This window comes from Portunus trituberculatus, chromosome 22, assembly GCF_017591435.1.
Source record: "Portunus trituberculatus isolate SZX2019 chromosome 22, ASM1759143v1, whole genome shotgun sequence".
Lineage (NCBI taxonomy): Eukaryota > Metazoa > Arthropoda > Malacostraca > Decapoda > Portunidae > Portunus > Portunus trituberculatus.
This window is the reverse complement of record NC_059276.1, coordinates 6344693-6355275: the sequence shown is the minus strand read 5'-3', so window position 1 is coordinate 6355275 and position 10583 is coordinate 6344693. Positions and strand designations below refer to the sequence as shown.

Genomic DNA, 10583 nt, shown 5'->3' with positions numbered 1-10583 from the left:
CACCGAGGAGGACCTGCCACCGCCGGCCACGCTGCTGGAAGAGGAGCCGCTGCAGCTTGAGAAGCGGCGGGAACGGAAGAGTCGAGATCCGCGACGAGTGATCAACCAGACCCTGGGTGGTGGGCGGCTGCTGGACCCCACCCACTTGCTGCGGGGCTTACACGCCGCCCTGCCCGAGCAGACCGAGCCAGAGGACCTCAGTCTGTCCGGCTCACGCAGCCGTAACAGAAATTACTCGGGCATGTCGGCCGTGTCCAGCGTCTCGGGTCCCGCCAGCAGTGAGCTGGACTACCCGCGTGACGCGACGCGGCACCAGGATGGCGGTGACGCAGACGACGGCAGGTTTCCCCGACACAGCGACGACGAGGACCCCATGCCCTCCCAGGCGTGAGGCCCCGCGCCCCGCGGCCCCAGCGTCACCACACAACGACTCCGGTGCTGAGCAGTGAGTCCCGGCCCCACCTCGCCCCACCTCGCTATGGGCACCCCCGCCCGTCCGCACAACGCACCGCCAGGGTGCTGCGTGCCGCCCCGCCCGTGCCCGGCGCTACTTGTTGGAGTTAATAGAATTTTATATATATGGTGCCGGACATGAGCCCGACCCTGCCCTCCGCCCTCCTCTCCCTCTCCCTCCTCCCTCACCATCACCATCACCATCACTCACGGCCGCTGCTAATCTCACTATTCGCTAATGACGGCCAGGCGCTCCCCTCCCTCGCAGGCCCCACTAGCCCCGCAGGCCACTATGCCAATGAGAAGCAGGGCGCCCCGACACCTGCAGACCCGGCAGCCACGGGTGCCCACCGCCACTATTTCCTCCCCGCCTCGCCCCAGGCAGCGGCCTTCACCCAGGGCCATTAATCTTGCTTCTGCCTTCGCCTCGCCGGCTGTAAGCAGTGGCGCGGCCAAGATTTGCACGGCGACTTTCTCTTCCCTTCCTCCTCCCTCCCCCCCCATACTCACCACTCACCCACCTACCAGTACTCACACAACAACACTGAACTGCCTTTCTGCTCCACACTGTCCTCATTACATGCCACACTCTCTCTCTCTCTCTCTCTCTCTCTCTCTCTCTCTCTCTCTCTCTCTCTCTCTCTCTCTCTCTCTCTCTCTCTCTCTCTCTCTCTCTCTCTCTCTCTCTCTCTCTCTCTCTCTCTCTCTCTCTCTTTCCAGACCTGTTGTGCCCAGGCAGGCAGGCAGGCCTGAGGAGGGGAGGGGAGGGGAGAGGGAAGGCAGAGGTTCATTTTACAGCCTCGATGGTCGGCCGCTGGAGAAAATTTGCACTACTATTTGTTACCTCCTGTCGCCCCTCCACTCTGTGCCCCTCATACCTTCCTGTACCCTCCCCTGCCCCCGCGCCTCCACCCCGGCCCGGGAGCAGGAAGGCTGTGTGGGAGGTGGGAGACAGGTGAAGAAGGAGGAAGACAGTTTCCCACCGTCACCACCATTAGCGTATAGGCTGATAAAATTGCCCTCTACACCTCCTCCTCCTCCTCCTCATCATCATCATCATCATCATCATGCTCTTTCCATCCACCTGGTTCATGCTGCCCTCAGTGTTGTCTTTCCTGGTGCTGGCTGCCATGTGTACTGTCTCTTCCGCTGTCCTATATCTCCAGCCCTGTCACCCCTTCACCCTGCCTCATCCTTCTCTCCCCCCTCGCCTTGTTTCCGTCTTCCCGTCCCTCCCCTCCCCATCCTTTCCCTCCCCCTCCCCTCCTATCTCCCCTCCCCTCCCGTCCCCTTCCCTCCCTTCAAAGGTGCGTAGTTCCTAGCCTGGGGGCCGCTGGACACTGGCTCCGGGAGGCGCGCCTCCCAGGACAGTGCCGGGCCCCCAGACCCCGGGTGCCTCGGGCTGGGGCGGCGTCCCCGCCCCGCCACTCGGCTACCCGTCCCACAGCGTCGCTCAGGGATGACGTCTTTCACTCCACTCTCCTTGCCCTCTCCCTCCCTCTCCTCCCCACCCTCTGCCTCCCTCTCCCGACAGGAAGGACGTCCCCGGCCCCCGTCTCAGGAGTGTGTGCAATATTATATAAGACTTTACCTTGCCGCGGGCGTCCCTCTGGCCGGACGGGTGGATCCCGGTGGCGCCCTGAGGGCAGGGCCGGCGGGCGGCACGCGAGGGCAAAGTGCAATAGTATGGCGGCGGGCGTGGTGTGTGGCCCGCCACGACAAGAGCCTCGGTGTCCACTGGGCCGCCCCAAGTAGATGATGCCCCTCTGAGGACAGCAACCAGGAACCAAAGGCGGTGGGGTCAAGGACGCACTGCGGCGCGGGGCAGCGCGGCACTAGGCCTGGCCGCGAGCCACAGCGCCGCCGCCAGCGCTTGAGGAACTACAGCGTCCAGTCCACATCGGGGTTCGTGGGGCCCAGCGGATGGCACCGGCGGGAGCAGGTTGCTGTGTTTGGCCTGTGTTTGGTTTTCTTGCTTCACGGTGATTGCCACTACCCTTTCCTCTGTAGGCTAAGCGGGAGAGTGTGTGTTGTTTAGCTTTAGGTGCGTCGGCCCCGCCGCCCGCCACACTGGCAGGCAGCGCCCGGCCGGCAGGAGGCTCCGCCCTCCGGTTCATACAGGGTCTTAATCTAGAGCAGCTTCCGCCCTCGCCCCCGCCGCCACGATCGCACTCACGTCCACGTCAACATGCAGGCATTCCTTCCTAACGCGCCTCTTGGGGCGTGGAGGACGGGCATCCTGCTAACGCCATATAAACCTTCTGATTGAATAATTGACTCTTGATTGTAGAAAACTTTATGATATTGGAAGTGTGTGCGTGGCGCGGCGCGGCGAGGCACGGAAGCCTTCGTCAGTAGTTCATGTAATTCAGGCGTGACGGCGCATTGTGGGCGCGACACGGCGCGGCCAGACAGACGTCATACCGGGATGGCAAGGCCGCCGCGTGCTGTGTCCTCGCCCGGCGGTGCGGTGTTGACAGAAGCTCAAGGACGCTGGTTGTCCGTGACCACGCCCCTCGCGGCAGCCACCCGAGCGCCGCCCCTGACGAGGTCTCTGCATGTCGCCTTCCTTCCAAGAGGGCCCAGTTCGCTCTTGACTCCAGCGGGCGACCAAACCCTGGTGACCAAACAGTTCCTCTTTATTGAAGCTCTTAATGGATGTTCCTGTGTTGTCTACAATAAGCACCGGCGCGGGGCAGCTCGATGCGGGGCGTGGGGCGGGTGTTGGAGGAGAATTTTACCTGTTGCAGCCCGCCCCGCCCCGCGCCCCTCGCCACACAGCTTGCCCCGCCAGCCAGCCTCAGGAGGTAGCACGCGGCCGTTAGCGCTGAGACAGGCGCTTATTATTGTTACCCCCCACACGCGCTGACGGCCGGGCGCTCCTCTTCATCCTCCTCTTCCTCCTCCTCCTATTCCTCCTCCTCCTGCTCCTTCTTCTTCTGCTTCTCCCTGGTGACGGCGGGCAGGGGCGTCTCAGAGCCATTACCTCGCAAGGCGTTGAGAATATTATTTTTGTAACCACGTGGCCCTGAGGACGCTCCCTCTCCCCCTCACACCCACGCCCTCACACCCACTCCTGCACCACCACCCACACCCACCTGGCACCGCTCACCCCTCCACACACCACCCATGCCTTCACCTTCTCCACTCAGTCATTCCTCATTACTTTAGCTTCTTCACTTCATTCTTCCTTCCTCTTCCTCTTACTTTTACAACACTGTCCTCTTTCTCTCTTCCTATCCATCCTTCCTTACCTTACCTCGATCATTCCCCTATCCCTTCTCCTTCTCCTCCTCTTGCTCTTGCTCTTCCTCTTCCTCTTCCTCTTCCTCTTCCTCTTCCTCTTCCTCTTCCTCCTCCTCCTCCTCCTCCTCCTCCTCCTCCTCCTCCTCCTCCTCCTCCTCCTCCTCCTCGCACCTCCAATGTATGTTGAAGAATTAACTAACTTAGCCAACTCTCAGTGATAACGTCAGAAATAACTAACATTTTTTATAGTATGTACGAATTTTAACCAGAGAATCAAAGTTTTTTAAATGTCTAATTGGATGATAATATGATTTTGATCCATTATTATTATTATTATCATCGCCATTACTATTATCTTTTATTATTGCTGCCATTGGTTACTCTTTTTGTCATTGTCATTGTTGCAAAACAGCGTATCATTGAAATCATGTCTCGTTCGCCTCGCATAGTTCCAGGTTGTGTAGGAGTTAATAAGGTGTGTGTGTGTGTGTGTGTGTGTGTGTGTGTGTGTGTGTGTGTGTGTGTGTGTGTGTGTGTGTGTGACGGCTACACGTTCAATTCTCGTCTCAAACAACATTTTTAACAGAGACCTTTTGAGTGCAGTGAGACAGCAGTGTGGGGTTCCTGCTACACCTGCCACTTGTACTGCTGTCACGTTGTGTGTGGGTGAGAGGAGAGGAAAGGCGCCACTACCACCACCACCACCACCATTACCACAACTGCTACTACTACTGTCACTACCATTAAATTTGTAAGTACCACACCACGCCCTGTAAAGTAGCACTGGCCAAAGCTAAACCACTTGAGAGAGAGAGAGTGAGAGTGAGAGTGAGAGTGAGAGTCTGTGTTTATATCCTCCACACTCGTTTATTTATTTATTTATTTTATTTATTTATGTCAATTGCATTTTAGTTTGTCTGCATTTTTCGTCCCGTTTTCTGTGAGCAGCAAGTTATATAGTAATTTCTCTTATATCAAACTATCTTTATAATTTCCAAGTAAAAGATATCCTCAATGTCTTGGAAGCACCGGGATCTACTGGTCTAACATTTATTTAAGTACTGAGACGCATTTTTTCCTTTATTTTGGGTTATAATTAGACGATTTTATTTGTATTAGGAAGGGTCTGTGGGGGTCAAAAGATTAATGCTCAGAGTCTTTACTATTTTGATCCCAGCATATGTTTCTGAGGCTGTTTAAAATCACCAAAATAGTAACCAGAATAAATATGAAAATGCGTCTTGGTACTGAAGAGATTAAGCACCATTGTTATCTTTGTAATTCACTGGTTCCTCATTCACGACATACCATGAATCTCCAATTGTCTTTACCTCCGTCTTTGCATTACGATTTTTTCATTTAGTTGTTTATTCTATTTATTCATTTTCTTTTGGCTTCCTTTCGTGTGGCGTGTTGACCTGAGTAACAAGCTGAGCACTGTCTCGAACCCCTGCTGTACTTTTTCCCCAGCTAGACCGGGGTTGTAGGTAGCAGTAGTAATCTCATTCTTTATACATGCGCATCTAGTTTTCTTACCTCTTTCCATCTCTTTCTTCCTCTAACTCACCACTGCATCTTTGTTACCATTGCTGAGACTGCGTGGGTGTCAGGATTAGTATTAGTCTCATTCTTTGTACTGCGAATCTAGTTTTCTTGTCGCTCTCTATTCCTTTCCTCCTCTGACTCACCACTGCATCCCTGTTACCATTGCTGAGGCTGTGCGAGTGTCAGTATTAATAGTAGTACGCCTCTAACTCACCACTGCATCATTATTACCATTGCTATAGCGCTGTGTGGATGTCGTTACTAGAGACGAGTTTCTTTCACTTACCGTTATCCATCTCTTCACTCCTCTTAACTCACCACTGCATCTCTGTCACCATTCCCAGCGCTGTGTGGATGGCAGTACCGGTGTCGAGTTTCTTTTATTTCTCACTGCTTTCCATCCCTTCATTCCTCTAATTCACCACTGCATCTGTGTCACCATTCCCAGCGCTGTGTGGATGGCAGTACCAGTGTCGAGTTTCTTTTATTTCTCACTGCTTTCCATCCCTTCGTTCCTCTAACTCACCACTGCATCTTTACTAGTATTGCTATCGTTGTGTGGGTGTCAGCTCTGCAGTGTCCGCGGCGAGGCAAGCCCGGAGAGGTGTAGGGAAAAGAGGGAGAGAGGAAAGGCGGCCGAATATAAATTGGACGTGGCGGAATTGAAACTCTTATTTCCTGCGTTTGATCAATAAGGAAATTCATGCTATTGATTTTCGCCCTGCATCCACTCACGCTACAGTTAGGCCTCGTCGCGGCCAGGGAGGGGGAGGACTACTGCTCACTGCTCACCTCAACTCTTACCGCTCTGAGGAAATGATTCATTCTCGCCTGAACTTCATCCGCGCTTCATACAAACACTTATTCATAACTGAGCTCTTTTCTAGTATTTTCCTGAGTATGCAGCGCAAATTTAACTGCCCGTGAAGACTAACAAGGTGGTGTGTTTTCCTCTTTCTTTTTTTTTTCTTTTTTTTCTTTTTTCGCCGTTTATTTATCCCCTCGCCCCGATCAGCTGACTCATGGCGCGTGCGAATACAACCACACTGTCTTCGTCTTTCCTCCTTTTCCCTCCTCCGTAATTGAATTCTTCTTTTCCGATACAGTGATCAAACGAGACTAAAAAATAGAAGAAATACACAGGGAGAAATTTCAAGTAAAGAGAGAAGTGTTAGCTAGAGAAAGAAAAATAACGTGGCCTGGGTTTTTGAAAGCTTGAGAAAACGAACGAAGCTGATGCAGTTTCGAGTAAAGGAAAAAAAAAAAACTCAGTTGATGCCAATAGGGGGAAGAGGAGGAGAAGGAAGGGGAGGAATAAGAGGAATTAGAAGAGGAGATGGTAGAAGAGAGGCTTTAGAAAAAAAAAATTTGAGAGGAGGGAAGGCATTGAAATGAGGCTAGCAAAACTATACCCCCTCCTTTCCTCCCACTCTCCCTATTACCCCCACTCCTCTCTCTCTCTCTCTCTCTCTCAGTCCCCAACAAGCTGCTGCAGGGAGGTCGTCTGTCCGTGTGTTCGTGTGTGTGGTTGTCTTTGTTGCGCGGCGTGGAGACGAAGCGCGCGTTTGAACAAGGTTGGTTGATCAAGGGAGGGGATGAGGGCGAGACAGGGAGGCTGAGGCAGTGAGATAGAGGGAGAGGGAGTTACTAGGCACATAACATTTATTTTCTCCTTGTTTTCTTTCTGTTTATGATTCGAACTGCAATTAGTGGAGATAGTGTTAAATGGCATGACTACTACTACTACTACTACTACTACTACTACTACTACTACTACTACTACTACTACTACTACTACTACTACTACTACTACTACTACTACAACTGCTTAATAGGTTGTTGATTATTATAGTGTAAGAGGAACGCTTGAATTATGAGCCGTTTTACTTTGTTAGTATTTCATTTGTTTTTTCACCTTATTAAATGAGAACGTAGAGGCGTTATTTGTCTATTCGTGTACTAAGATCATTGTAAAGACATATTTTATCTATTTATTCACTTATGGCACTTCATCCTTGAATACTTTATTGAATATGTATTTATTAAGAGAACAAGTCTTTGTGGGAAGATTTTAATGGAATTAGTTTTATGAATAAGCACCTAGTTTAGTTCCTCTTTTGTTTATTTATGTGTAGTACGAAGATGTGAATTATGTGACAAAATCTAGCGTTGATCAGTCCTCGTATGCAGTGTAATTGTGGTGACAGTGATGGTGGTGGTGATGGGAGTGTTTGTCTATGCGTCTCACCACCACCACCACCACCACCACCACCTCTCTGCTCTAGTTTATTTTTTTCTCATCTTTCTTTCTTTCCTTCCCCCTTTTTTCCACCCTTTCGGTATCGTGTGACTCTCGGGCAGGAACCTTCAGGGGCGACAAAAAGCTGCCATAAACCACTGCGTCACAACACCCGAGTAAAGAGTTAAGACATTAGCAGTAAAGTGTGGTCACCCGGGTATGGTTTTGTTTTTCCTCGTTTTCTTTCATCAGACTGCCTTGCCGGGCGTCGCTATCATCGTACCTCCATTTCCTTGCTTTATTTTGCCCTCCTGTATCTACCATTTGTTTTTGTTTTTTCTATTTGTTAACGATAGTATTGCAGTTTCTTTGGTGTTTTGAGTTTGATGCGTGTCTTGAAACTGTGTTCGGTGTGTCTTTATTTTTTTTTTTCTCTCTCCAGTTCATTTTTTCACTCGTCCCAGGAAGTGAAAGGGAAAGGGATGGGTTTTTTTTCCCCCTTACCATTCTTTTTACTGGTCAAGTCAGTTTAAGCTGCATTTCTGAAGGATTCCCTGGTTTAGAAATACTTGTAAATACGTTTCATTTGCTTCAGAATCGCTTTTTTGTATCAGATTTTCATTTTTGGGGAGTAATTATCTCTCTCTCTCTCTCTCTCTCTCTCTCTCTCTCTCTCTCTCTCTCTCTCTCTCTCTCTCTCTCTCTCAACCCGACCATAACAATAAAGAGTTAGGACATAAACCATAAACTTATATTGCGCCCAAGACACACCGGGTTAGTCCACCTTTCAATTTTTTCCCCGTTTTTTTTCATTTTTTTATCTCAAGCTGGTCACTCCTGCATTGTTCCCCGCCCCTCTGCCCCGCCTTTCGCTGCCCCTTCCTCCTTTTCCTCTCTTCGCTTCTCTAATCCAGCATGTTAGTCAGGCTCGAGATGAAAGTTGGAAGCTGAGTATTTAAGATCAAGAGGATTGAAGTAACAAGAAAATGCTTAGATAACGTGGTATATTGATCAGGTTACAGTATCTTTGTTAATCTGTCTTATCTGTCTATTGTTATCTGGTGGTAGAACGAACTTGAAGGCTTGTTGGCTTATTAATTGGCGTCGTAAGAAAGAAACGCTAAAATTGAGTGTTAAATGCTGAAATAGAGTAGACTTGATGCTTCTCAGACGATAAAAGAGAAGGTAAAGATAATAAAAAAGAATTCAAACAAAGATCAAAGGCGAGAAAATGCATATAAAATAGGAAAAAAAAAAGTAAACAACCAAAGGCGAGAAAAATGCATATAAAAACATCATAAACTCATAAAACTGCATCTTCTATCTTTAAAACGACGTGATGGAACTTCAAGAGCAGACCACAACACCTAACAAAGCTTGACTAAATTCCATTCCATCACTTTATTTCACGTCCTTTCCTTAACACAAACAAGCAACAGCGGGAGTCAGGAAGCCGTTACGTTCTGCGGTCTACTGCATTACTGTAACGGAACACTTGACTTCATTTAGCGGCAAATATATGAATTCAAGTGACAACGGTTCGCGGGGGTGAGCGGAGCGCGGGGGCGGAGCTGGGCGGGAGAACCATTACCTCACACCCTCGGCTTGCTTTCATCGCCCTGGCAGGAGTTGGTAGAGGCGAAAGTCCTACGCCCGGTGATGAGAGTGCTAGTCTTATGTTATGTACGGCGAGGCTGCGAAAACAAAAGGCTATGAAAGGCGCCCCGACAGCCATTTGCCATTTGTCTCTCGCACTGCACTCGTGAAAATATCTATACCTCCTCCTCCTCCTCCTCCTCCTCCTCCTCCTCGTCTCTTCTATACCTTCTTGTTCTCTTTAGCTTATTTTTAACTCTCTTGCTCTTTCTCATTTCATTCTTAATTAGTCATGTATTTTATTTCGTCTTTTCTCCTTCCTTCTTTGTTTCCTTCAAGTCGCAAAATTTTCTCTCTTTCTCTCTCTCTCTCTCTCTCTCTCTCTCTCTCTCTCTCTCTCTCTCTCTCTCTCTCTCTCTCTTCAAAACAAATTAAACACTCGTCTTCATCCTCTCAACCCGTGACAGTTACTAGTCAGTCAGGAGTAAACAATACCCGCATTTCTATCTATCAAGAAGTCACTGGTTGACATCATTATCTTCCCCTACCCTCTACCTCTCCCTCGCACCGTCCCACCACGTCCCTGGCCCCTCCATTGTTCCCCGCGGCCATCACACACACTGGACGTTATCGCTAATTACACCCCCTGGCGGCTCACAGGGGCACCTCATGCGGTAATCTTTCGTCGAGTTGAATTCCTGCTCACTCCCTCCCTCCCGCGTCGCCCCGCCCCGCCCCGCTAACCAGAATACCTTGCGTTTAGGTTTTCGTTTGATCTCGTCTGTTAGTGATATAGTTTCAGGTTTTGTATGTGTTTGATTGCTGCTTTTACTCTTTTTCTGTTTGTTTTTATGTTTTGTGGTCATGTTTTCCCTTTCTATCCATTTCGTAATGTTTTGATTTATTTTTTCTTTCTTTTCCTGCATTATTCTATATTTAAACCGCATGATTCCGTACTCTTATGTTTGTACTTCCATTTATTTCAGGCATCCTCGCGTTCTTGTTTCATTGATATGTTTTGAAGCACCACTATTTCCAAATTAGTAACAGCTTTTTCTTCCTCGTGTATTTGCATTCATGTTCATCTTTATTAACCCCCAAATCAGAAAACGTTTTTGATTGTCCTTACTAACAATATTTAGTTTTGATTCATTTCACTTAATCTTACGAGACATTTGAAATACTACAGATGACAGTGCAGTGCAAAACATCACGTGATCATTTCGCGAAAGAGGAATTACAGGTCTTTCCGTCAGCCTGGGAATGGCGGGTGGGTCTGAAAGCAGTGGAGAGTACCGGCCCACCCTCACAACCCGCCAAAATCAGTCCCATCAGCTAAGGCGGGGGTGGAGAAAGGGAGCGGGAGGGAAGGAGGGTAAGGAAGGTGCTTGCCAAATCGTACCCTGCGGGGAGGCATTGGGTTGGGTTCCTCTGACCTTGGAGACGTGAAGGAAAGGGAGGGACGAGGGTGTGGAGGAAGGGAGAGAGAAGAGGGTATGGACTA

General features: G+C 49.6%; 1 protein-coding gene across 1 annotated transcript in view; it reads left to right on the top strand.

Moving 5' to 3' along the window:
- LOC123507489 (protein krueppel-like) overlaps positions 1-1009 on the top strand; it is a 23788-nt gene extending 22779 nt beyond the window's left edge. The window contains exon 2 of the mRNA XM_045260398.1: positions 1-1009. This exon is cut by the window's left edge and continues 1321 nt beyond it. Coding sequence (XP_045116333.1) covers positions 1-391 — 391 coding nt within the window. The 3' untranslated portion in view covers positions 392-1009.
- The last annotated feature ends 9574 nt before the right edge of the window (positions 1010-10583 follow it).